Genomic DNA, 27,445 nt, shown 5'->3' with positions numbered 1-27,445 from the left:
CAGACCACTGCCCGTGTTCCCGTGTGGACGAAGGCCGGCGTTCCCCAGGCCACTGCCCGTGTTCCCGTGTGGACGAAGGCCGGCGTTCCCCAAATCACTGCCCGTGTTCCCATGTGGATGAAGGCTGGCGTTCCCCAGGCCACTGCCCGTGTTCCCGTGTGGACGAAGGCCGGCGTTCCCCAGGCCACTGCCCGTGTTCCCGTGTGGACGAAGGCCGGCGTTCCCCAAATCACTGCCCGTGTTCCCGTGTGGACGAAGGCCGGCGTTCCCCAGTCCACTGCCCGTGTTCCCGTGTGGACGAAGGCCGGCGTTCCCCAGGCCACTGCCCGTGTTCCCGTGTGGACGAAGGCCGGCGTTCCCCAAATCACTGCCCGTGTTCCCGTGTGGACGAAGGCCGGCGTTCCCCAGGCCACTGCCCGTGTTCCCGTGTGGACGAAGGCCGGCGTTCCCCAAAACACTGCCCGTGTTCCCGTGTGGACGAAGGCCGGCGTTCCCCAGACCACTGCCCGTGTTCCCGTGTGGACGAAGGCCGGCGTTCCCCAAATCACTGCCTGTGTTCCCGTGTGGACGAAGGCTGGCATTCCCCAGACCACTGCCCGTGTTCCCGTGTGGACGAAGGCCGGCGTTCCCCAAATGCTATCCCCAGCATCTCCGTTCCCCTCGGCTGCGGTAGCAAATGACCACAGACCGGGGGCTTAAAACGACAGAACGTTTGCCCTCAGGTTCTGAAGGACAGTGTTCCCAGGCCATGCTCCCTCTGCCGGCTCTGGAGCGTATCCTTTGCCTCCTCTCCCGGCTCCCGGCTCCCGGCTCCCGGCAGCTGCTGGCAGTCTCTGACTTGCGGCCCCATCACCAAGTCTCTTCTCTGGGGTCCCATTGCCAGAGCCTCTTCTCTGGGTTAGACATCGCTCTGCCTCACTCTGATGGAGACGCTTGTCATTGGATCATTAACCGCGTCTTCTCCAGATTAGTCACCTTCACAGGTTCCCGCGAGTAGGACCAAGTCCACCACCCTTTCCACGGGGCCAGGAGTGAAGTTTCCTTTCGCCTCCTTCCTTCTCTGATCAAAGCGTATAATCAGTTCAAACATGGCCCCTTCTTAGACTAGAAGTTTTATGTGCAAGGATGTAGTTTTGTTTTGTTTGCAAATCTATAAAGTAAATGTAATGTGACCAGATGTCTTTTTTTAATTTTTATTTATGGGGTGTGGGGGGAGGGGGGAGAGGGAGGGAGGGAGGGAGGGAGAGGAGCCCTGACTTGCTGTTCCACTTGCTATGCATCCGTCGGTTGCTTCCCGTGGGCGCCCTGGCTGGGATGGAGCCCGCAAACTGGGACGAGCTCTAACCAGCGAGTGGCCGGCCAGGGGGAGCGCATGTCTTTTAAAACCAGCCTCTCTCCCAGTCAGGCACCACCGCCCTGTTCTTCGCTGCCCAGCAAGGCCATGACGACGTCGTGCGATTTCTCTTTGAATTTGGAGCCTCCACTGAATTTAGGACCAAAGTAAGTAAACGGCCTGGTTTCATCCTCATTGGAGAACTCAGCCGTCCGAGCATTCACGCTCCGCACCTGTCCACGAGTCTGTGCGTCCTTCTCTACGGGACTGTCCAGCTGGGAAGGTGGTTTCTCGAGGTTCCTTGTAATCGTGCGGGGGCCTCCTCGGGATTCAGTTCAAAACGCGGCACGTTTTGCTCTGGCTCACAATCGGGGGCTTTCGTGAGGAATCGCAGACTCTCTTGCACTTGAGCTCTCTGCTCCGAGACACGAACTCTGTTACCAGGACGGGCACAGCGGCAGGTGCTTGAAACCTCCCCTGTTGTCACGGGTTTGTTTCTGCCTCAAGGTTAGTCCCAGGGCAGTGATGGGAGAGGCTGAAGTAGGAAGCGATCCTAGTGAATCCGGCAGGTGGTTTGCCCCTGCGATGCCGCGCTGAGATGATGTGAAATATATGATTGCAGTTTACCTGGCTGGGCAGGAGAAGTCGCTTACTGTTCGCCGTGGGCACGCGGATAAGAGAGCTGAGAGCAGGTCGCCAGCTTTGTGTTCATGATGCGAGTGTGAGGGATCGTCCTTTGTAGCAGGAGGAGTTGAACTGCCAGGACTTTTTGTTGTAATTGTCAGCTTATTTCTGGTCGAGTCATAATAAGAAATTCCTGACAATTTGCCCCAGTTGGAAACTTGTAGGTTTTCTTAACTCATTGGACTTGATGTTTCAGTATCCAGGGAGTTTCCGCTGGGCATTTCCCTGTTAAGATGGTAAAACATGGGGATCTGAGCATCAGGTCTCTGTCTTTTCTGAAGCCTGGCGTCGGCCTGCGTCCAGGCCCCAAACATGCTGAATAGGACGGACAGAGCATGCGTGTGCGCATATTGTTATATTAATTATCGTCTTATTTTTCACCGTAAAAGTAATGAAACTAAACGCAGAAAGCGAAGTTTTACAAGCCCAAACCTCAGCTCGTTGAACCACGTCAGAACGGCCCTGAGTGGCCATGGGGCTGCCTCAGTCTTCCTGGTCGGCAAGTTGGTGCCGGCATAAAGCCTTGTGCAGGGGCCGGTTCGTGCTGCCCAGGGTCCGGGGAACCTGGGCCCCGGGGGGCGTTCCCGGGTCTCCACGCAGTCAGCTGGGGTGTCCATGAGCTCCCCCGGGAAGGAGAGATGTCGGGGGGCTTTGAGTTTTAATAGGATCCGGGCATGAAGACTGACTTGTGTCAACAGTTGTTCTCATCGTTATTAAACCTATTTGCCCCAAAATGTGTTTTTAAAAAATAAATGGTATCAGCTCTTCTAGGTCAGCCACCCTGTCTCATCCGTTCTCTAAATTCCTGCGGCAAAGAGCTGAGAAAATGGACAGAGCAAAACTGGGAAACATGGGTGCTCAGGGCTGCTATTAAGCAGTTTTCTGATCCTCACCCAGCCCCCCCACCCACCCAGCCCTCCCTCACCCAACCCTCCTCCCCCCGCCCCCCCCCCCCGCCCCTGCCCTCAGCCCGGCCCTGGCTGAAGCCTCACGTAGCCACATGCATCCCCTGGGAACCCAGCTCTTGCAGCAGCTTCTCCATGTGAGGCTCACCCACCTGCTCACCACAGTCACCTGACGCGACTGGACAAAGGCCAATTTCTGGGCCTTAGCCTAGAATCTGAGGATGAGGCCCCGAAGGTGGGCATTTGGGAAAAACACTCTGTGCCCCAATTAGGAACCACACTCTCTTGTGTTTGTGATCTGCATGTTAGAAGCAGATGGCATGTTGTTCATTATGTATAATTAAGCTCACATGCCCACATAGCAATTCACAGAGCCAAGCAGACCACAGCCCTAGACGGGAAAAGGGAACGCGTTCGCCTCAGCACCTCAGAAAACCCATTCAGGGCTTCTGCCGACCACGGACGCGGGGAGTCAGGAGTGCGACATGGTCGGCATAAAAGCCAGTTCTCATTGAGCTGCGGAAATGAAGGAGGCGTCGTCTCTGTCAAGAGGGTCTCTGGCCAGTTTCTTCCACGACAGACTGACTGCTGCCGGCGTTCTGTTCTCCTCCCTTTGTGGAGAGGCGGGTCGATGGGCCTCCTTGGACCTGGGAAATGTCTGTCTGCTTTTGTTTTTGATCCCAGTGGGCAGCCAATGTGGTGATAGCCTCAGGTGTCTGACGTAGTGACTGGACATCTAGTAGCTGACAGAGTGATCACGTCCGTGAGTCTAGTAGGCCCGGGGCATTTCTGAATTAATCGCAAGGACTCGGTCAGACAACTGCCATAGATCGCAGGCGGGTCTTCCGAGAGTCCAGCATGAGGACGTCCTTGAGATGGACCCTGTCACGGTCACAGGAGAGTGGGAAGGGGCCCTGGCCAGTTTGGTTCAGTGGATGGAGCGTCGGCCCGCGGACTAAAGGGGTCCAGGGTTCGATTCCCGTCAAGGGCACGTACCTGGATTGCAGGTTCCCCAGCCCTGGTCGGGGTGTGTACAGGAGGCAACCAATCGATATGTCTCTCTCACATCGATGTTTCTCTCTGTCTCTCCCTCCCTTCCATGCTCTCTAAAAATCCATGGGAAAATATCCCTGGGTGAAGACTAACCAAAGAGAATAAAAAAGAGCATGGGAAGGGGCCAAAGAGGAAAGGTGAGTTTGGTGTTGTCTATGGAGAGTTCTTCTCTAAAGTTCTAAAGTGTGTGCTTTGTGTGCCCGCAGGACGGGGGCACTGCCCTGCTCGCTGCCAGCCAGTACGGGCACAGGCAGGTGGTGGACACCCTCCTGAAGCATGGTGCCAACGTCCACGACCAGCTCTATGTGAGTGTTTCCGGACCTCGCTCACCCTCATCACACCTGCCCTCACAGCCTGAACTTGGAAGCCAGAGTGGCAGTTCCAAGAATAGTTTCATGGACAATAGACCTTTTATCTGAGACAGCAAGGAGCAAAATACATCATTTACCAGATGACCTTGTTCTGTGTAGAAACCACATAACTTTGCTTACCCGTCTTCGTCTTGCCCTTTTAAATCTCTCACACGGGTAGCAGCTCATGTACCTGTGCAGTTAGGATCTTCAACAATCGTGTGATACGTCCTCATTGGTAACGTGACAAGCCCAGCCTATGGACTTGCCGGAAACCAAAACACATTCTGTTGTGCGTTTATTCGGGAAGAAGAGCACAAAAAAGGAGAAAACGGGTTATTTGGCCCTGCTGGTGCGGCTCAGTAGTTGAGCGTTGACCTATGAACCAGGAGGTCATGGTTCAACATCATGGTTGGATTTCTGGTCGGGACACATGCCCGGATTTCGGGCTAGATCCCCAGTATTGGGCGTGCAGGAGGCAGCCAATCAGTGATTCTCTGTCACCATTGATGCTCTGTCTCTTTCTTCCTCTCCCTTTCTCTCTGCAGTCAGGAAAATATATTTTTTAAAAGAACTCGGGTTATTTGGAAAAGAGGTGAGGCTGGTGGAGGGAGACCCGGCCCTTTGAAAGGCAGCCCTACTGTGCTGGCCTGTTGGTGGCTGATCAGCAGTCAGCACATCACCCAGGCACTCTTCAGTGATTGTCACTGTGATTCCACAGGGTTTATGGCAAACGTGATTTCAGTTTTGTAGGAAAAAATAAAACGCGGGGAGAGGAAGCGGCTGAGCATGGTCATGAGGAGTGGAAGGATCTGGATCCCGTGATCTAGGACCACACTTTGGCCATCCCACCACTAGCCACCTCGCCCTCGTGCCCGGGCACCATGTCCTCTCCTAGACGTGTAATGAGCGTGTAGGTGTGGACTTTTCCATTGGAACACCCTTCCCGGCGTCGGCACGGCTCACTCCCGGCACCGCCGCGCGGCTGGACTCGCGGGAAGGGTGCTGTGTGTTTTAACCTGTGGCTGGTGTCCCTGGCGGGAGGGAGGCAGTGAGCTGGGTGAGCCGGGTGTTTTCCACCAGGATGTGCGCGGGTTTTCCACTCGGGATAAAGGGAATGAAGCCGACTGGCTGTGTGGCTCAGTGGTTGAGCGTCCTAAGAGCCAGGAGGTCACAGTTTGATTCCTCGTTGGGGCTCCTGCCCGGGTTGTGGGCTCAATCCCCAGTGGGGGGCATCAGGAGGCAGCAGATCCATGATTCCCTGTCATCATTGATGCTTCTCTCTCCCTCTCCCTGCCTCTCTGAAATAAATAAAAATATTTTTAAAATACAGTAAAATAAAAAGGGGGTGGTCTCAGATCATGAACAAAAGCAGAGAGCAGCCTGTGAAAGTCCGTGCAGACAAGAAGTCGGGGCTGCGAGTCGGGGAAGCCTGGACGCTACTCGGCTCGACGTGTCAGCTCTGGGATCGGGACCTCGGGGGGTCGTTGTAGACGTGATGCTCCCCCTCCTGAGACTGTCTGTTCTGAACTTTACCTGTCAGTCTGGCTCAGTGTGATCTTTCAGAATCATTCTTCATAGAATAAAACGCTAACCATGCATGTGAAAAAGGGGGTGGCAATGGGAAAATGTATTCAGTGCATGCATTTCAAAGGTCATTTCTTTTCAAGTAAATGTGGAAGGTGACCTCTGCACTTTCCGTTGCTGGCCCTCAGGATGGAGCCACTGCCCTCTTCCTGGCGGCCCAGGGCGGCTACTTGGAGGTCACTCGGCTGTTGCTGTCGTCGGGAGCGAGAGTCAACCAGCCGAGGCAGGTAATGTCGGGGTGCACGGGGCAGGGGCCGGGGCCAGCTCTCGGCAGCAGCGTTACCTAAGCGGCCGGTCACCTCTGGGTGCCTTTACACCCCTTGCTTCCGGGCACCGTTCACCTGTGGTCAGGGCTTCCTTGTTCTTCACTCTGGGCTCACCCGGAACCAGGCTGACATCACCGCTGACTGTGTTTAAAACGTGGGCGTTGGTGCCTGAGGTCAGGGACACAGTCTGCCGCCTCCCGTTCAGAGAAACTCCAGCGGCTCCGTGGTCGTCAGAGAAGGCTGCCTGGTTGCAGGTGGACGGAGGTGACAGGTCGCTGGCCCTGCCCAGGCCCTCGCTGAGGTGCTGCCTTCTCCCCCTCCCTCACTGCTTCCGCCAGCCAAGGAGGGGCCCAGTGCGGTCACCGGCAGGTCCGCACCCCCATCTCTCACAATTGCAGTGCTGTTGGGACTTCATTCGCCAGCAGCTGGTAAACCAACCACTTGATTCGTAAAGGAATAGAACTGCCAGGCAATGCAGGCCTCGCTCTAAGGGTGGGGAGACCCGTCCAAAGTGAGGCATTGTAACTAGGGCTCTTGTATGGGAACTGTTCCCTCACTAATTAACTTGTTTTTAACAAAACACTTCCGGGTGCAGTGACATGACTTTAAAGGCAGTTTTCTAGGGGAAAGTCAAGCCGGTTTCTTTGCAGTAAGTGGCGCCGCGATTCCCACCGCGGTGAGGCCTGCCTTGACGAAGCCTGCAGGTGCACGTGGTGAAGAGCTGTGGGAGCCTTCAGGTTGGTCCGAGGTCTCCACCACCTGAGAAGTCCAAGTGCATCCGACCTGAGAAAAGAAAGGGGCTTTGGGCAAAGTGGGTCTGAGGTCAGGAATCCTGGTTCCAGACCCGGCTCTGCAGTAACTGGCTGTGTGGTTTGGACAAGTGAACCGGCCTCTGGGACCACTCGTCCCTCAGGAGGCTGCAGTGTAGGAGGCTGGGTGGGATGATGCTGATGATCTCTCCAAGCGCCTGGTCTGCTTTTGGTAATTTTTTTTTTAATTGGTTTGAGAGAGGGGAGGGGAGGGAAACATCAATGTGATAAATATCAATTGGTTGCCTCTTGCACATGCCCCGACTGGGGATCGAACCCACAACCTGCATATGTTCCCTAACTGGGAATTGAGCCCACCACCTGTTGGTATATGGGATGATGCTCCAACCAACTGAGCCACACCGGCCAGGGCACAAACTCCCCAATTTTTAAAAAAATTTTATTGTTTAAAGGTATTACAAATAGTAGTACATATGTCTCCTTTTTTTCTCCATTGACCTTCCCCCGGCCTCCCCAACCCTCCCCAATTTTTAAAAAAATATATTTTATTGATTTTTTTACAGAGAGGAAGGTAGAGGGATAGAGAGTTAGAAACATCGATGAGAGAGAAACATCGATCAGCTGCCTCCTGCACACTCCCTACTGGGGATGTGCCCTCAACCAAGGTACATGCCCTTGACCGGAATCGAACCTGGGACCCTTGAGTCCGCAGGCCGATGCTCTATCCACTGAGCCAAACCGGTTAGGGCCCCAATTTTTTATAACTGTTTTGTTCAATGTTCAGTCAGTATTTCTTGGGAACTTAACATGAGCCAGACACTGCTATAAATGTGAGATTATATTTTCAGAATCTTAAAGATATTCTTAGCTTAGATGGCCTCAGGAATATTTCTGGGAAAGGACACTTTTAGAAAAAGTTGCTCTTCTGTTTCTGCCAGAATTGACATCTGGGGATTGGAGTTTAATATTTTCTTGTTGGTCCTTCTAATGTTGAAATTGTTGGTTGATTCTGAATCAGAGGCCTAATTTTACTAAATAAAAAGGGTTGTTACTTTCAGATTGCAGAGGTCATTACTGAGAGTACCTGTGAATTTAGAAATGAGAGATGGTCAAGTCTCTCTTTGAACCTCCTTCTAAAATAATTTCTGGTGTTTTGACAAATCTATTTCTAAAGTAAATTACATTATTCATACGCCCAAGGCACCGTCTGTAAAAGCCCAGTTGGTATAAGGTTATACTTCATGTGCTGCAGGGATTGTGTCGTGTGCTGGTGGCATGGGAACCCGGGCGTTAGGAGTGACCCCCAGTAGCTGGGGCAGCCAGGGCTCCCCAGAGGGAGGTGACGGGTCCAGTGGACGACCTCATTTAAGAGGGGAGGGCCGGGGTCAAAGGGCAAGCGACCTGCCCTCCAAGGATTGTGTCCGATGTGACCGGCATTGTGAGTCCCGCTCTGAAAAGAACCGGGTGTTCATAGACAGGGATTGCCTTGGGGGGACAGAATTTTTCCTTTTCGTGGGACACTAACCCCAGTCTGCCCTCGGTGCCCCTCAGGCAACCATTGTGCCTGTTTACTACCCGCCGGGAGCTTATAAATGGAAGGTTGTCTGGCCAGGTCAGCTGGCCCTGCCCTGTCTTCCCACCGGGAATGTCCGTCCGTCTGTGAGGCTCACAGTTTCTAGGAGGGACGCCGAGGCTCAGCCGGAAAGGGTGGCCCCCACCCCATGGCCGTTGCGATGAGGTGATGGCTGTGAGCGTTACTGCTGTGATGTTACCAGTGACTCCCAGCGGAGCACCTCTCAGCACTTCTCTAAGTATCAGTGTCAATTAACAGCATTTTACTCAAAACAAGCCCTTCCAAAGCATCAGAGGCCCCTGACGGCCTTTCCTCGGCTGCCCCCTGGTGGCGACATCCACAAAGAACAATGGCCCCAGCGGATAAGGAGGGAGAAGGGCACCAGCAGGGGAGCCCAGACACCCCCTCCTGCCTCCCAGTCCCACCCACGCCCCTCCGGCCACACCCACGCCCTTGTGGCCACACCGTCTGGATCGCCCACCCTGCCTGACCCAGCCCCTCCTGTCCAGGTCACTGGGACTGGACATGTTCCATCTCCATAGGTCCCCTTGTCCCTTCACCCCCCTGACAAAATCCTAGTCCTCCTTCAAGACCCAGCTCAGATGCCAACGCCCACCTGGGAGCTGACCCGTCACCCGCACGTGAGAGGCCCTCTCCTGGTTCTCGGGGCTCTGTGTCCACACTTTATTGGAGCCCTGAGGTCAGACTCAGATTCCGTCGCCTCTCCGCTGGCTTAGCTCCTGTCAGAGCAGGGATCACGTCTTATTTTTAAATATGTTTTATTGATTTCAGAGAGGAAGGGGGAGAGAGGGGTAGGAACATCAGTGATGGGAGAGAGTCATGGATCGGCTGCCTCCTGCACGCCCCACCCTGGGGATGGAGCCCACAACCCGGGCCTGTGCCCCGACCAGAATCAAACCGTGAGCTCCTGGTTCATAGGTCCTTCCACGGGGCAGTCACGTCTTATTTTTAGCTCTGGCTGCCGGAGACTCGGAAGATGCTTAATAATTGCCGGGTGGTTGAATGAGGAATGAATGATTCTCCTGAGTTGGGAGAATCCAATTAAATAATGGATGGAGAATTGCTTTGTGAGCTGAGAGTACCAATCGAGGATGGGTCTGCATTGATGCACGATGTGCAGATTGAAGGATGGAGGAGGGCGAGGTGTTTCAGATCCTTCCACCCGTCTCAGCCCCTCTTCCCCACGTCTCTGCAAGAACAGAGGTGCCGTGTCCTCGTACCCAGCACCCTCGGGACCTCTGGGCTCCGACATGCCCTCATCCTCCACCCGCGCCAACGCCGTTGTCCCCGTCCTTTGCCGGACAGCACTGGGCGGCAGTCCTGTGCCCGCTGCGAGTAGCAGATCCGAGTGAAGTCACATCCTCAGCAGAAAACAACCTGTGTGTCCTGTAGCTGAATCATCGTGCTCTCAGCCCGCGTCCCCACGGATGAGTAACTCGGTCTTATCTGACCAGCAGCCTCTTTGGGCCACATTATCTTAGTTACCTACGTTTAGGCAGTTCTGGGCCCTCCTCCCTCTTGCCCTTCTCTCCAGAGCGACCTGTGTTCTCAGAGGTCAGCGGCCCCTGGCATTGAGGTGGGGGGTCTCCTCCCTGTGCTGCTTGTCCAGCCGGCTGGTCCCTAAGCTTCCGCGCTGGTGACTGAGACACGCTGGTTCCACCACCCACGGCCCTGCCATCCTCTCTGCCAGTGAAATCATGGTGCATGTGGCTGCCGTGTGGACGTCGTGTGGAGGCCGTGTGGCTGCTGTGTGGATGCCGTGTGACACCATGTGGCTGCCGTGTGGACACTGTGTGGCTGCCGTGTAGATAGCATGTGGTTGCCATGTGGAAGCCGTGTGGATGCCCTGTGGACGCCGTGTGGCTGCCATGTGGACGCCGTGTGGCTGCCGTGTGGACGCTGTGTAGACGCCGTGTGGCTGCCATGTGGACGCTGTGTAGATGCCGTGTGGCTGCCATGTGGACGCTGTGTAGACGCCGTGTGGCTGCCATGTGGTCGCTGTGTAGACGCCGTGTGGCTGCCATGTGGACGCTGTGTAGATGCCGTGTGGCTGCCGTGTGGACGCCGTGTGGCTGCCGTGTGGATGCCATGTGGCTGCCATGTGGACGCCGTGTGGCTGCTGTGTGACTGCCGTGTGGACACTGTGTGGTCCTCTCGCTTCAGGATGGGACGGCACCGCTGTGGATCGCATCGCAGATGGGCCACAGCGAGGTGGTGAGGGTGATGCTGCTGCGGGGAGCCGACCGCGACGCCGCCCGAGACGTGAGTCTGAGTGAAAGCTGCACAGCACGGGCCCCGGGAAATGCACGCACCGTGGGAACCTGGGGAAATGCAAACACTGTGGGTGGTCCCGGAGGTGGGGGGCGGTTATGCATGCACGGGCCTGGGGGGGCAGGCAGGGGAAATGCACGCACCGTGGGAACCTGGGGAAATGCACGCATTGTGGGTCCCGGGGGGGGAGGGGGGGACAGGGAGCGGTGATGCATGCACGGGCCGGGCAGGGGCCGGGGAGGGCGTCCAGGGGAAATGCACGCACCAAGGCCCCAAACCATGGCAGCCTAGGCCCGGAGACCACGCGGCTGTATGTGGTCGTGCCAGCTGGGTTTTCTCCCCCCCTCCACCTGCTCTTCAGCCAGAAACTAACCGTGTGAATCTGTTGAAACCTAGTGCTGCTCCGCTCTCTAAGGAAAACAAAACAAAACACATCACTCCTCTGTGATGCTCCCCCCTGAGCAGACTTCTGGATGGACGGTGGGGAGGGGGCGTAGGAGCCTGGGCCCTGGCTCCTTGGGGGGGTGTCCCTGGCAGCTGCTCCAGGGGGCACTGCACCTCCTGCTGGCACTTGCCCAAGTGCAGCTGGCCGGGCTTGGGTGCCTGTGGTTTGGGGTCCCTCAGTGCTCCAGGCGGACCCCCCTTGCTCAGCCCCCAGCCACAGAGCCCCGGGGTCAGCTAACCCCGTGGTTGGCAAACCGCAGCTCGCGAGCCACATGTGGCTCTTTGGCCCCTTGAGTGTGGCCCTTCCACAAAATACCATGTGCGGGCATGCACGTAGAGTGCGATTGAAACTTCATGGCCCATGCACAGAAGTCGGTATTTTGTGGAAGAGCCATACTCAAGGGGCCAAAGAGCCACGTGTAGCTCGTGAGCCTCAGTTTGCCGAGCCGCAGTTTGCAGACCACTGACCTCACCCCACAGCAGGCCTCGCCCCATAGGAACCAAGGGCGGCTTGCTGCTCGCTTTTTATTTATTTATTTTTTCACAGTGTCTGGCCTCTGTCCTTGGCATGGCTCTGCTTATGTGACCACCCTCTTTCCCAGTCAGACCCCAAAAAGAGGAAACAGAGGTGCGCTCCTGGCCACGTCATCTCCCCTCTCCCACTGTTCCTCTTCCCACCGACTCTGAAACCAGGAAAGAAACCCCTGTTTCCTCCTGTTCTTTCTTCCCGACTCCCGCTAAGCCTTGGGCGAGGTGGGCGGCCGTCTCCTTTCTGCCGGAGGGGGCTGTGAGCGAAACCTCCCGGTGCCGCCATCGATACGCTAAGGCAGGAGGAAAAGAATGTGCAAGGTCTCTGCTCACGCCAAGTGATGGCAGGAGCGGGTGGTTAATTTCTCAGCTTGTCCTTGCATTCTTTTTAACAGATTTCAGTCTCCCCTCCCCTCCCCCACCACCACAGGCAGACAGACACCCAGGGCAGAGGAGAGCAAGGCTGCAGGCGAGAAAAGACAAAACGAAAAGCCCCTTTAACGCTTGAGAACAGCCAATACAGTTCAAGAATTGTTAAATCACTGCAAGCAGATCAACAGGGCTGCTCGGTCACGAACGACAGAGGTGCCTCTAGTCCATTGTCCCTTACCCAGAGTTCCAAGGGGCTGGGAGAGTGCGAATTCCAATGGCAGGGCCCTGAGATGACATAAGAAGTCACCGGTTTTGCCTGGTGCCCCTAAAGCAGACTCGGTGGCTGCGTGTGCGCTAGGAGGCCCCTAGGGTCGGGGCCTGGCAGGTCGGTGCATGGCCCTCGTGCTCAGCCCGGCTCGCTCTGAATGCCCCCGTTTCCCTGTCCTGAAGGACGGCTCCACGGCCTTGCTGAAGGCCGCCAACAAGGGCTACCACGACGTCATCCAGGAGCTGCTGAAATTCTCCCCCTCCCTTGGCATTTTGAAGGTAAGGAATTGTGCCCGTCTGTAAGAGAAGGGGGTTGGAAATGAAGAAGTCTGTTCTTGGCCCAGCAGCGCGGCTCAGTGGTTGAGCGTTGGCCTGTGAACCAGGAGGTCATAATTGGATTCCCAGTCAGAGCACGTGCCCGGGTTGTGGGCTCGATCCCCAGTGAGGGCCGTGCAGGAGGCAGCCGGTCCATGAGTCTCTCTCATCATGGACGTTTCTGTCTCTCTCCTTATTTCCCTTCTGCTCTGAAATAAAAAATAAAAAATAAATAAATAAAATAAATAAAAAAAATTTTTTTTTTTTGAAAGAAAAGAGCATTGGCAGCACTTACACTGACCACCTGCTGTGCACCTGGGCGCACTGTGTCAGAGGCTGATGTGGCTGGAGAGGGGGCATCAGGGAGCGTAAGGCCGGCGAGTGCTGCGGGCTGAGTCACTGTGACGCACCGTCTTTCCTCTTAGAACGGGACGTCGGCGCTCCACGCGGCCGTGCTCAGCGGGAACGTTAAGACCGTTGCGCTGCTCCTGGAGGCGGGGGCAGACCCAGCCCTGAGAAACAAGGTACGGGCCTGCCTTGCGCGTCTTTCCACTCCATCAGGCACCTGTGCAGAGGTAAGGCAGTGTCTGCCGTAACCAAGGTTACGCCTCTCTGGCTCCTGTCGCTCTTCTCGCACTTCCGCCTAGAAACGGCAGGCGAGGTGGTGACTGGGTTGTGGGTGAGCAGTCCCTTTGGGCCAGAGAATTACACTGAACGTATTGATTTCAGAGAGGAAGGGAGAGGGGGAGATAGAAACATCAGTGATGAGAGAGAATCATCGATTGGCTGCCTCCTGTACTGGGGATCGACCCCAAAACCCAGCTGTGTGCCCTTGACTGGGAATCAAACTGAGACCTCCTGGTTCATAGGTCAATGCTCAGCCACGAGCCATGCTGGCCTGGTTGGACCCAGAGAATTACTCTAAAACCCTGTATCGCCCTGACCGGTTTGGCTCAGTGGATAGAGTATCGGCCTGCAGACTGAAAGGTCTCAGGTTCAATTCCGGTTAAGAGCATGTACCTTGGTTGCGGGCACATCCCCAGTAGGAGGTGTGCAGGAGGCAGTTGATCGATGTTTCTCTCTCATCGATGCTTCTAACTCTCTACCCCTCTCCCTTCCTCTCTGTAAAAAAATCAATAAGATATATATTAAAAAAAAAAATAAAACCCTGTATTATCAGTGGGTTTCAGCTAACAAGGGCGCAGCTCCAGGGGTGGGGAGGCAGTGGGGGGAGAGGGCAGCAGTGTGGGAGCGGGGTTATGAGTGTCCTGTTATCCACAAAGTGCCCTAAAAATGTCAGAGTCTGGTGGTTGCCGCCACCCCCGGAGGCTGGATGGTCACATGCTGAGGATTGCTGGTGCTCTGTTTGGTGTCTGCATGGGAAAATGTCACTTTTATGTTGTTAACAGGACCTCACCGCCCTGTTACAGAACCAACCCATGTCTTTTTACAACTCAGACTCTTTAGTTTACCGTTAGGCCAAATCTGGAGGTGGAAGATGCACGGTAGCCATAGGAAAAAAACACGATTGTCGTCGTATTTCCTCTTATCCAACATCTGCATGAGCTGTCCAGTGGGAGGGTGGGGTGGGGGCAGGAGCCCAGGACAGGTCTTGAAGAAGCACACGACACTGCTAACTTCTGTTTTTTGTTTAAAGACTTTTACATTTATTTTTAGAGAGAGAAACGTCAATGGTTGCCTTCCGTATGTGCCCTGACAAGATCGAACCCGCACCCAGGTATGCGCCCTGACTGGGAGTCGAACCAGCAGCCTTTTGGTGCCAGGACGATGCTCAACCAACAGAGCCACACCAGCCAGGGCTAAGCTGCTCACCTTGAAGGAGGAAGTGGGTGTGGCGAAAGCTATTTTTATGTTATACTTTCCTTTCCTGCCGCTTGAATTTCTATACGCATCTGCTACTGTGTCTGATTTTATTCATAAGGAAAACAAAAGCAAGGAGCCCGTCGTGACACTTTGAAAGAAACTATCAGGAAGTACAGCTGAACAGCAAGGGTCTCCTTCACTCCACGTAATCTATGGGTCCTCTCCTGTTCCTACCACTGACCTGCTTGATGACAGCGTATCTCTGCTTATCTCTTCCCGAGATGCTGAGATTAGCTTCCATTGGTGGGCCTGGGGAGTGATAAGGCAGCTGGAAGCACCACCCCTGTCTTATCTTTAGACCTTGGACGGGGACATCCAGGGCTGAATGAAGGGGCCGGGGAGCAGTTAGAACCTTTATATAGAAACTGGAAATGCAGTTCTGGGTGTGCCTCCTGGGAGCTCAGCAGTGGTGGTTGTGGGGATTCCCAGTGAGCACAGCACGGGCTTGGGCGCTCCGAGAGCTATGAGTCTGCGTGTGGCTGCTCCTGATGGAGGTTCAGGCGGGCCCTTCGAGGGCACATACCAGTGTTTATGGAGCACAGGCCAGATGCGCAGGGCGTTGCGCCGGAAACGAGAACACATGACCAAAAAGCATGGGCCCTGGCATCCAGGGGGGTACCGTCTAGTGAGAGGCACGGCTAGGTGGAAAAGTAACCCTAACAAAGAATAACCCTGACCGGTGACGTGTTTACGTTCCAGAGAGACCTCTAATGCCTGAACACAAAGCAGAGTCCAAAGGGTGTTTCACCAGGAAATAAGCAGGTTCGGGTCCAAGCCCCCTCGTTGGAGTCCCTAAAACCACACCAACTGTGGGAATCCGCTAATGCCTGTCTTACCTTCTTTCAGGCCAACAAACTTCCAGCAGAACTCACCCAAAACGAGCGAATACTGAGTCTCCTGCGGGGCAAGGAAGGCCACAGGAAGAGCTATCTCAGCTGCATATTTGACTGAAGGGAGAAACCGTCACCGCATTGCCCACTAGAAACTGCTTTCAGATGGTGTTGGAGATTCTGTAAGGAGACAGTGCCCTGGTTGCCCACCCAGGTTCCCCACCCAGAAGAGCTGTGCCTGGTGCCTGAAGCACAGGGCAGGGACCTCCTCATTCACACGGCTGCTCACGCGGCCTGCAGCCCACTCCCCGGGGCCTGGCAGGGCCATGGACTCACTTGTGTCTCTCCGTTAAACCCTAATCGTTAAACCTTCCAAGAGCTTTAAGTCAGAAGACAGAAAGACTGTAAGCCTTTAAAAGCTGCAGGTCTGACCTCCGATGAGCTAGTGCCCTTTAGCTTTTGTGTTACATGTAAGTGTGCTAAAATGTGTAGCTCTGTGACATTTTACATGTATGCATGTATGTCATCCCAGTGTAAGATGTTCTCCTACCCAAGGATCATAGCCGTGGTCTCAGAGACCTGACGTGCGAACGTGCATCACTAAGAGGTCAAAGGGGGCTGTTGAACTCAGAAGACAAAGTGTTCATGTGTGAGTTGAACCGGACCTTGGTCCTAACACGTAAAAGCCATGTTTACCCGGAGTCCGTATTGCAGGAAGGGTAGGATGCAAGTGGCAAGTTTGGAAATTCAGAAAATTACAAACCGCAGGACTTGAGGATTGGTTTTTTTTTTTTTTAGCTTTTATTTAGGTTATGTTATCGGGACCCTGATTCCTGTGCCATTGGCATGCTCTGGAATCTGGAGCTTCCAGCATCACTCTGCTTGGTACAGTGGCTTTGCGGTCCTTGGATACAATGTGATATGTGCAAGTACGATACGCTAGCACTATTGCAGGACTGTAGTAATAAAAGACTGTTGTTAGTGTGTAGTAAGTGTTCCTCTATGCATGTTCTTGAGCTAGTGGGTTCCAAGAAGGAAACCTGGGTTTTATGGAACTATTCCTCTGAGAAAGGTGTAAAATTTATATTCGATGCACTTTACAATCAGTGGTGTCTACATGCCTCATTTGGTGCCTATGCGCACAGACATGAGCTAACCCTCTCTCTGTAACCCGCCGTGATGAACACGGGTATTCTGTGACTTAGAAACACATCTTTCCTTCTCTCGTTCCTGTTCTGCTCTGTGTCCCGCCAGTGTTCTATGTAAACACACGTTGACACGGAGGGAAATGTAACCCCAGGAGGGTTTTTTAACCAACTTGCAGTGTCACTAAAAGCATTTTCGTTAAGTCGGTAAACAACGGAGTATAATTTTGAAATTGGCAGATATCCTCCTAAAGTTTGTTATGATCAATAACATAACCAACAGATATTAGCTTATTTTGATCATTATCACAAGCAAAGCCAGTACTGAGCAACCCACAGCCTGGCCAGCTATGCAACACGCCTGCAGTCTCACGTCAGGATAAACAATGAGAAAGCTTTGTCTGGATTGCTGAACCCCGTATATTAATATTTTAGTAGCTGCAAAGCAGTGCCAGTTTCCTCATTGACTGTCTTTTACTCAGCAAAGTTGTGCAATTACACATCCCCCCATGAGAATTTCACAAAGCAATATTTATTCTGAAGACGAAAATAATGTGGCCTTAAATTTTTAATATTTTTTGCCTTAGTTAGAGCCCTAACTTAGAGCCTTAAGCCAAAAATGGTTGCTCATCACTGATCTAAATCAAAAGTTTTATGGGGACTGATAGCAAAGTTCCAAAGGACAAAAATGCAATGAAGTCACAAACTTAATGTTGTTTTTCACTAAGACATGCTTTCCTTGGCCTATTTATGAGATCATTTTATGTGGATAATGCTCTTGATCAATATCAGGGTCATTAAAATGAATCCAGGAGCTCTGACAATATTTAAGGGAGCCTCTGACTGTAGGCAAGAGGTCTCTAGCTTAGAAGGCGCACATGTGGTCTAGATGAGATGATATTATCCACAGCAGGGAAGATGATCATCTAAATCACTCACCCAAGACTGGAAAAAACAAAAAACAAAACGTTCTGTTATTTAAAGCTAAATTGCAGCCGAGCTTGCAACCTGGGCACGTGCCCTGACCAGGAATCAAACTCTGACCTCCTGGTTCATGGGTTGATAACAGGCAAACGGGTTACTTTTCACTGAATTTACTGGGTGACATTGGTTAATGAAATTATATAGATTTCAGGGGTGCACTTCTAAAAAAAATGTTTTTAAAGCTAAATTGCATTTGTTTGTACACAGATAGATGGTTCTTGTTTTATGTTCATCTAACTCACAGTTCATTGAGCTCTTAGAACTAGCAATTCCTATGCAAGGCATTTGTTTAATTCAACCACAGAAGTTTTTCATTATGTCCATTTCTCTGATGAAATATTCCAGGTTATAATTCAAAATAAAGTTAATATACTACCCAGTTTGCCTTTGCTGCTTTTTCCTGTTTGTGTTTAATCAGAAGGTATTTCTGTGATTTTAAATAAGATGGAATTTTAGAATTAATGACTCAGCTCTGTAAGCCTTATGTTACTTATAGACCTATGATTTCATTATTTCTACCGTGGATCACTTTTGTCATGATGCCAGGAGGTTTTTTTATTCAGACAAAAATTCCCGGGAGAGTCACAGAAGATGCTACAAATAGAAACTCTTCATTGTTTTGCTGCTTTCAGTGTGGGAAGTCGGGGCGGGGGGGGGGGGGGGGGGGAAGTTGCCGCATAGAGGCAGTAAGGGCGGAGAATACAGACATATTTTTCAAAACAGATAGAGGCAGAGCTAAGGGTAGTTGGTGATTAATTGAACATGGAGCGTGAGGGGAAAGGTGAATTATACTAAGTATGTCAGGAGACCCTAAAACGTCCCCCCCGCCCCAGTTTTGCTGATTGGCTAGGAGGACCCCAGAGCTCATCCTGTGGTCATACTCGGGGCGAAGATGACAGCAAAAGGGTGTGTAGCAAGATCAGCGAAGGGGAAGGGAAGTGGCGTGAAGGCAGGAAAGCAGTGCAGGCCTCCAAGAGTCTCTCCAGCAGTCACTGGGCGAGCTTCCTTGCTCTCCCAACGAGTGTGACAACACCATGAAGTGCTGTCCCCGGGGGAAGCTCAATGGCGACTCACCAGGCTTTTAATTAACTGGTCCCAGGCACCCTCTGCCTGGCCTTTGCCAAGATCCCAGACGTCCAGGCATCGATTGGCACAGACCAATGGTTTGTAAACGACTTGGGCTCAGTGAGCCCTTGCCATTCAGGGAAAGTCTGATGTCAGTGCAGGGAACTGTTTGACAGCCGAGCCCCCAGGTGCCAGCCGACAGCCGACCTCGTAGCACAGTGCACACGGTGCCAGAAACTGGTAGGAAATGGGGAAAACGGTTCAGGGACACAGAGAGAGAGAGAGTTCGGGACAAGTTGAAGAATGTGTGAAAACAGATTCCAGGGGGCAGTTGTCAACAGCAACTGACGTTTAGAACTAGATTGCCGCTGATCTTTGCAGAGTGATGGGATGAAAGAGGGACACTCTGGTGCGAGAAAGACTGAGGAGGAACTTGGAAGCAAAAAAGGAAGTTAGCAGAAACAACGTGAAATGGACAGGAGGGGGAATGGGACTGCCTCCTTCCTATATGAGATGGACAGCAGGCGTGGCTCAGTGGTTGAGGGTCGACCGGTGAGCCAGGAGGTCACAGTTCCATGCCCGGTCAGGGCACATGTCCAGGTTGTGGGCTCCATGCCCAGCGTGGGGCGTGCAGGAGGCAGCTGATGGATGATTCCCATCATTGATGTCTCTCTCTCCCTCTCCCTCTCCCTTTCTCTCTGAAATCAATAAAAAAATGTATTTTTAAATGTGGTCTGGAAATAATTGTCGCTGTGACGGGAGAACTGCATTTGTGAAGCCGCCCCAAGCACTTCCTAGGCATCGCTGGCAGCTGGCAGCGGCCGAATGCTCGCTCACAAGAAAGGAAGCCCTTTGTGCCACATCATGAAGATGCGAGGTCTGTGTGGTGCGACGGAGGCGGGCCTGTGAGTTCATGTTCTAGGCCAGTGGTTCTCAACCTTGGCTGCACATTAGAATCACCTGGGAATCTTTTTAAAATCCTGATTTCTGGGCCTCATCCTCTGGAAATTCTGTTTCCTTGTTACTAATGTTGTGGCCCCACCCCATCACAAAGAAACAGAATTTTCTGTTAACAAACAGAAATTAATTAACAAAATTAATTTCACTGGCAGCCAGAAAAATCTCCCCGGCTGAGCCACCAAACACCAGCAGGACAAACGCATTTTCTAGCTCTCGGACTGCGAGACTCCACCCTTGGCTACATCATCTATGTATTTGTGGAAAGGCAATATTTTGAGATGATTTTAAACGATGTCACGTTTTAACAATAGAAGGACGTTATTAAAGACCTCCGGTTCCCTCGTCAGCTTCATCAGAAAGAGTGACTTCTCGCGTCTTTGGCCTCTTCCCTCCCTCACATGGTCCTAAGCCTCTTGTTTTTCAGGAGGGAATGCTGTTCTTCCCCTTCCCGCAGTCGGACTGGCGAAGAGCCTTAGGGAGGAAGTGGTCAGATTACAAGAGGGGGGCCCTCTTTGAGGAAAGGTGAGACCCAAACCACCCCCGGCAAAGGACACCGTGTCCCTGACGGAATCCTCCAGGGGAGGGAACGGCATTGTGAAACGCCGACCGCCGTTCGGAGTCATCCGGACGCTGTGGCATCGTCTCTGCGAGGAAGTCCCCACCGCCAGGGACTGGATTAGTCACCAAGTCGTGTGCCTTTACGAGGGCAAATGACATGTCAGCGTACGTTTGACCAACAATGGCCCATTTCTGAGTCAGAACCACTGGCACCAAGTCATGAGTTGTAGCTATTTCCAGTGAAGAGGTCAGTGAACTTGGGCTTGCTTCAGTGTAGAGTTTTAAACGCCTATTTCAGCCCTGGCCAGTGCTCTCAGTGGTTAGAGCGTCGGCCCTAGCACAGAAGGTTCACTTCCCCATCAGGGGCATGACCTGGGTTGCAGGTCCAATCCCGGTCCGGGCGCGTGCAGGAGACAACCAATAGATGTGTCTTTTTCACATTGATGTTTCTCTCTCTCTCTCTCTCTTATCTCACCTCCCCTCCCTCCCTTCCTTCCACTCTCTCTAAAAATCAATGGGAAACATATCCTTGGGCAAGGATGAACAAAAAAAAATTAGTAATAAAGCATATTGCTAGATGCAAAAAAGCAAACTGAAAAATGTATACTGTATGCCTCTACCTGTTTAAAAGTCCATATATTATATTTAATTAATGTTTTCAAATACATAGAATTTTTCTGGAGCATGTTTTTGCACATTTATAAAGATGCATGTGTCTAATAATTTCATTTTCCCTCGTTCTGTCCTTTGTCGTTATACAATCATTGTTGAATTGTGTATATAATCATAGTGGCATTATTATTTAAACAAACAAGCAAAAAGTCTCCCTTAGGATCTCAACCATGTGAAAACCATTTTCATAGAAGGAGAAATACACCACAGTGTGACACATTATCCATAACGGTGGAATTATAGATGATTTTTCTATTCTTGTCTCCCAATTTTTGTGTATTTTCAAAGTTTCTACCATAGGCATGCATGGGTTACTTTGTTATGGGGCGTGGGGGGGGTGTGACTTAGGAATAAGAGAGTTTATTTAAAAAATATACCCTAGGCTTTTGAGCATTGTTGAAGTTGTAGGAAAGACTGACCAGAAAAAACATCTGTATATATGGTAACAGATCTGTTTCTGTTTTCAGACTGGTGGAATTATCAGAATTTCTGCCCATCCAGAAATGTTGTGTCTGGAGCTTGAAATCTCCTTTACTCGCATCAGTTCATTTGTAAGGGGTTTTGCTGTTGTTTCCATAAGGACTTTGCTGAACTTGGGAGGCTAACTAGCCCTGCAGGTCCGGGGAATACAGTGCAGCTGCAGCTTGGAGTGTGTGCCCTGGGACCACCCGGAGGCCTTCCCCAGAGCTGCCCATGCAGCGTGTCCAGGGTGGTGGAGCCCACACATTTGCATTTCAAACCGGTTCCCAGATAATATGCTGATGCTGCAGGTTCAGTGACATCCTCTGAGCACATCTGCATAAAGCAAACTGCTGTGTCATCAGAGGAAGCCCACGGGGAGTGGAGGTCAGTGGAAGGGTTAGGGCTTCCGTCCAGTGGAAACCCTGCAGTTGCCGTGCCCAGCCAGCCCGGCTCGGACACCTGGACACGTCCGGGCTGAGGAGGTGGGGAGGAAGGCAGTCACTGATGACCCCTGAGTGCGGTCGGAGGGAATGGCGCTCTTCAGTGCTGCAGAGGGTGTTTAGTCTCTTCATTGTGAATCAGAGCCCACCGTGGGGAAAGGAGAGCCTTACCTCCATTTCTGTAACTTCAAAATGGAAATGACTGCTGCTGATGAGTGATCTCAACACCTGACACCTGAGGGCAATGTCACCAGAAATGCATGGGATAAACATAAGTGCACGTCCAAAAAGGCGGTCATATATAATAAGAAGAGGCACGGTAACAAAACAAAACAACACACACACAAAACAAGGACGCTTCTTTATCTCTGTCTCTCTGGACTGCACCTAGAACTCAGAAAGGGCCTCTGGCCCCACTCGCCCGGGAACGGGGTTTGGGTTCTTGGCCTCGCTCGGCTCCGCCAGCAGAGGGTGCGGTTCCAGCGCCTCCCGGGATGGGGGCTGAGCTGACCGGGTGACTCAGGGGCCTCGCCCCGCGCCCGCCCTCGCGCCCAGGCCCACAACGCCCTCCCCGGTGACCGATGACCGATGACCACACGCCCCGGCCACTGCGCCGCGCCTCCGGGTGCGCGGGCCGCGCCCAGGCCGGACCCCTTTCGGGGACTGGGTTCGGAGCAGAGCTTGCTCGGACCTAGAGTCAGCACGTGTTCCGCCGAGCGGTGGGGGCCGTACCAGGAAAAAGCGTCGCCAGGACCTCCCGTTTGCTAACACCGCCTCGCCCACCATCTTCAACCAAAGAAAAGGACAAAAAGGGGAGACATGGATTTAAAGCGCGAAAATCACACACTGTTGCTACAACCCCAGAAACACTCTCCCGGCGGACTCCAGAAGCTAGCGCCCAGCCCAGGCGGAGCTTCTCAGTGGTTAGAGACCCCGCCCCACACGCCCTGGTCGGGGCGCGCACAGGAGTCAGCCGATGGATGCATAAATAAGTGGAACAAATCGGGTTCCTCTCTCCCTCTAAAATCAATCAACAAAAAAGTAAATTAAAAAGAAAAGCCCAGAAGTTGACCTGACGTAGTCTGGAAGGCCCTGGCCCCACTCCGCCCCCCGCGGGACGGAGCAGACAGGTGCGGAGCTGGGACTCCCGGAGGCCGCTGCGGCCGGGTCTGGTCCTCACCTCTCCTGGCTGTGGCCCCGCCCGCCCAGCTAGGCCCCGCCCCCTCCATAACCCCGCCCGCCCATCGAGGCCCCGCCCCCCAGTATCCTTGCCCGTTCAGATAGGCCACGCCCCCTATGACCGCGCCCCCTCCATAACCCCGCCCCAGAGCGTCCTCCTGGCCAAGCGGCGGCGGCCCCGCCCGGAAGGGGGCGGGTCTCACGACGCCTCTTCCTTCCTAACCTGCGCGCGCAGCCCCAGCGCTGGGTCCTGCTTGACAGGTTCTTTCTGTGTCCGCGGAGCCGGGACTGGGTTCTGAGGAAGGCGGACCGAGTCGAGCCGAGCCTGGCCCAGCGGAACCTCCGCAGCCCGCAGCCCGCGACATGAGTGCGCGCGGCCTGGCCCTGGGCCTCCTGCTGCTGCTGTGCCCGGCGCAGGTGAGCGGCCGGGAACCGGGGCTGCGGCGGGAACCAGGGCTGCGGCGGCGCGGCGGGGCCGAGAGTCCAGGAGGGCGGCGGGCCCTGGGGAACCACCCCCGGCCGCGTCCCGGCCCCGAGGTGGAGGAGGTCGGCTCTGGGACCACGGTTCGGCCTGTTTGGCGCCCGTTCCGCTGTGGCCACCCCAGTTCTGGGTGGAGGACGTGGGGCAGGGGCGGGAGGGGAGTCGGGGGCGGGAGGGTCCTGTGTAGCCTGACTGCCTTCCTCGTGCCGCCGCGTGCTTTCCCGCTCTGGCCCATTGTTTAGAGGCTCCTACCCGTGTGTGCCCTTCTCCCCAAAGAGGAAGGCGCGAGGAGGGGAAGCCGGTGCGAGGAGGGGAAGGAAGGTTGGCGCGAGGGAGGGGAGGCGGGTGAGCTCGTCGAGCACCGGCTGGAACAGCTGCGCGTATCTGACAGGAGTCAGCTCGGTCTCCTGAAGGGTGCAAGTTGCTTCTTACCAACTCTTTTCGCGTCTTTGGAAGCTGAGTCCCAGGGGCCATCAACTCCGCTGGTGGCAGGACCCAGTGGCCCCAGGACCCCGGGGGACTCGGTGGCCCCAGGACCCAGGGGTCCCAGGGTGGGCTGGTTCCCCTGGGTCAGGCCGCCTGGGCAGCAGTGCCTCCTGCTGTGGGTGTATCTGAGTTTTCCTCTTTGAAAACCGGGGCACGGTGGGGGAGTCCAAGGATCAGTGCTGGTTAAACCTGATCAGGGTGAAGAGGGACCTGGGATCCTGTGCCCACCTGCCTGCAGGGGGTGGCAGTGGGGTGATGAGTCGCTGGGCAGACAGACCAGGAAACCTCTCCTTCGCTTCTGTGCAGCCCTGGGGAGGGGATCGGGGACGCGACCCAGTCAGGGTCCGGAGCCAAAGGGGCGGTGGCTCCCGCCTGGGTGTGTGTATGGGGGTCCCAGCCGCGTGGGCGTGGGCGTGGGCGCCGGTCGGGAGAAGGCGGAGAGAGGGTTCCGCTCACCAGCACTGGCTTTGGGCACATTCCTATTTCTTTCTTTTTTTAAAAAAAATATTTTATTGATTTTTTACAGAGAGGAAGGGATAGGGATAGAGAGTCAGAAACATCGATGAGAGAGAAACATTGATCAGCTGCCTCCTGCACACCCCCTACTGGGGATGTGCCTGCAACCAAGGTGCATGCGCCCTTGGTCAGAATCGAACCCGGGACCCTTCAGTCCACAGGCCGACGCTCTATCCACTGAGCCAAACCGGTCAGGGCGCATTCCTCTTTCAAGCCTCAGTTTTTTTCTGAAGATACACAATAAACACCTCAGAGGATTACTCGCGTTATTAGGTATGATATATGGAGAGACCCCATTGCTTTAGTGAAAACTCCAGAGATAGCAATGATGTGCCTTAAAGAAAGTGCAGCTGTCCAACTTCCCCGGCTTAGTCAGGACCTCGGGGCTTCCCAGGGCCCAGCAGCTTTCACTGAACAGTGAGACCCCTTCTCCTGGAGGCGGTACCCCCGCTACTGGCCAGAGGCCCTCCTAGGACTTTGGGGGTAGGTCAGAGGTTGGTCACGAGTCTCAAGTCCCTTGCAAAATGCCTGGGAGCCCGGGACAGGTCTGTAAAGCTTAACTGGAAAAACTCCTATTGTGATTTCATGAGTCAACTCACTGAGTCTGCGAGGCTGGCAGAACCTGAGCAGGTGGGGTGGGCGGGCGGCTGTCTTCAGGATTCTGACCTCTGCCAGCAGCGCGTCTGGGTTCTGTCTGAGCACTCATAACGTTCCGTCACAGAGGGACAGGCTGGCTGTCCTCTGATGGCCTCCAATACATTTTGGAGGGATTTTCCTTCATTTTAAATTTTTACAGAGGATGAAATAACATTACTAGACTGAATGGTTTTTAAAAATCCTTGTAGTCATCCAAATAATGTGTACAGTTTTGAGAAATAGGTTGAGTGTGTGTCTATAGATATTATATACATTTATCCTGACTATATTTTTATAAGCTTTTTCTTGAGGAACAGGGAGCAAAGGTGAGGCCTGGGTAGGAATGAAGCCATTAGAACGGCTTTTCCTGAGCTGGGGAATGGTTGGCGTTTTTGGCCGAGAGCCTTGAAGAATCACCACCTGAGGATGGCGTGAATGTGGGTGATCTTTCCCAGTCTCTGCCCGGGCTGCTGCTGTGATCGCTACTCTCCGAACATCCGCGCTCAGGGAAAGTAGGTTTCCCTTCGGCCAGTGGGCAGCAAGAAAAGGCTCGCTGAATAGGTCTTTGTGCTCGCAGTGTTTGTCATGCCACCAGGACAAAGGGCCCCTCTGCTCATAGAGACAGTGTGTCCTCGCGCTCCGGGCAGCCCTGCCTCCTAAAGGGGAGGCTTCTCGGGAGTTTTAAGGGTGACACCTTCCCTCCTGCGGGAGCCTGGGTCAGAGCACGTCTCACCTCACCTCAGTGCCCCTGTCCCCCTCACACCACAGCTCTCTCCAGCCAAACAAACGACTTGCTGTCGAACCCCGTCTGTCTTCCCAGGCCAGTTCAAATGCCCCATCGTCCTGACCTTGGCTCCCCTGCGCCCCCAGCTCGCTTGCCTTCCCTGGGAAGCTCTAAGTCTTTGTGTAAACTCGCAGCGGCATTTCTGCCCAGCCAACGACTGTGAATTAAAAGACGTGGGTGTGGGCCTGGCCTCCTCCTCTTCCCAGGAGTGATCTTGGGCCAGCAGTGACCCCCGAGCCTCCGCTCCCTCCTCTGTCCAGTCAGATGAACAGCTGTCCCCACTGTTTAGGTGCACGTGGAAGAGAGACTAGTGTTGGAATTGAACAAGTGGGTTGCCTCCAATGTGGCCAGACGTTGTGCGTTTCTCAATCACCAGATCATCAGGCTCTCGTGGGCTCAGGTGAGAGGGTGGGGCGGGGGAGGGGTTCCGAGGCTGGCGGAGAAATGTCCCTGATTTGCACATGGCGTCTTTGTTCTCCATAATCAGTCACCAGCGGTGGCCGTGCAAGTTTTCCGATGTTTGGACTGTGCCTCTTATTTTCAGTCTTTGGAATGTTTGCTTTGGCTAGAAAACGTTAAAGAACAAACAAAACCCTCGCTGATGCAAGTGTGCTGTTGGGGAATTTCAGAGTGAAACTTTAAAATGTGTCCTTTATCTTATGACTTCCCCTCAGGCCACAGAGGAACTCAAATGACCGTCTTGCACTAATTTTATAAATGAAAAGTGTTTGCTGTGGACACAGTGTAGGAAACAAAAGTAGATGCAACGAGTAAACGTGTAAACGAGGCAGAGGGCAGTCCACACTGAAGTGCTGTGTGATGTCAGCAGCTTCTATGCGTCTTATTCATAGTTGACGGGAAGAAGAGTAAATATGGTGTAAAAATCACAATGCAAAGTGTGCTTAGTAAAAGCAGGGAGAGAACGTCCTAGGAGCCCATCGTTAGCTGACCTTTGCAGGGTCACTCACCAGGTGGGCAAGAGGAAAACGGGAGGAAATAGCGGGGGAGGTTACCGAGTTGTTACTAAAACCTGTGCACTTGAAAAGGGTGGACTTCATGGTATCTGAATGACCTCAGTGAACCATTGGAAAATAACATCCCAGTTGACAAGAAACTGAAGGAAAAAGCCACCTGATTTTTGCCCAGCGCTCCCATGGCTGGGCTCGTCGACCTGGTTGATCTGCAGAGCACCTTTAAGGTCAGTGCGATGCTGTGTTGCAGATGTGGAGAGTAGTGCTCAACTTTGTCCCCAGGCCACATCCCTAGTGGATGGCAGGCTGGGGCTTGGGCCTCTGCCCTTTGGCTCCTGTGTGCTGTTCGGGTTCAGAACGGTGGGGGGTTATTTACAGTTAGCGAGCTAAGTTGAACGTGTGTTCAGCAAATGTTCTGTGTGGCCAGTAAGGCCCTGGCTCTAGTGTGGTTTCTCCAAGAGCCGGTGATAAGTCAGGGGTGGATTAGCCCACCGGCCTGACCATGGCTCAGGTGCCACACTGTGAATGTCCCATCGGAGAAAAGCCTGCAGACAGGGTGCACCCCCATCCACTCCCACAGTTTCATGTTAGTCTTTTGACTTGGGTTGTTTCTCAGACCATGGGTGCTGGCGCTCAGCAGTGCCTAATGGTAT

The 27,445-nt window shown here is 53.5% G+C and overlaps 2 protein-coding genes across 5 annotated transcripts in view; both read left to right on the top strand.

The window, feature by feature from the left end:
- Positions 1–17,956, top strand: part of ANKRD29 (ankyrin repeat domain 29) — a 31,385-nt gene extending 13,429 nt beyond the window's left edge. For both annotated transcript variants that reach the window (XM_036323529.1, XM_036323528.1), the window contains exons 4-10: positions 1,402–1,500; positions 4,182–4,280; positions 6,041–6,139; positions 10,706–10,804; positions 12,608–12,703; positions 13,165–13,263; positions 15,470–17,956. In XM_036323529.1, the coding sequence (XP_036179422.1) occupies positions 1,402–1,500; positions 4,182–4,280; positions 6,041–6,139; positions 10,706–10,804; positions 12,608–12,703; positions 13,165–13,263; positions 15,470–15,574 (696 nt within the window). In that variant the 3' untranslated portion in view covers positions 15,575–17,956. The remainder of the gene's footprint in view (positions 1–1,401; positions 1,501–4,181; positions 4,281–6,040; positions 6,140–10,705; positions 10,805–12,607; positions 12,704–13,164; positions 13,264–15,469) is intronic.
- Positions 17,957–23,148: 5,192 nt separating this feature from the next.
- NPC1 (NPC intracellular cholesterol transporter 1) overlaps positions 23,149–27,445 on the top strand; it is a 38,875-nt gene continuing 34,578 nt past the window's right edge. Inside the window, exon 1 of one of the 3 annotated variants that reach the window (XM_036323170.1) lies at positions 23,149–23,335. In XM_036323170.1, the coding sequence (XP_036179063.1) occupies positions 23,282–23,335 (54 nt within the window). In that variant the 5' untranslated portion in view covers positions 23,149–23,281. Of the gene's footprint in view, positions 23,336–26,882; positions 27,020–27,445 lie in introns of those variants that run through there. The other 2 variants (XM_036323167.1, XM_036323169.1) reach the window with 2 other exon arrangements.

The sequence above is a fragment of the Myotis myotis genome, unplaced genomic scaffold, assembly GCF_014108235.1.
Source record: "Myotis myotis isolate mMyoMyo1 unplaced genomic scaffold, mMyoMyo1.p scaffold_m19_p_9, whole genome shotgun sequence".
NCBI lineage: Eukaryota > Metazoa > Chordata > Mammalia > Chiroptera > Vespertilionidae > Myotis > Myotis myotis.
This window is presented reverse-complemented; position numbering and strand designations above follow the sequence as displayed.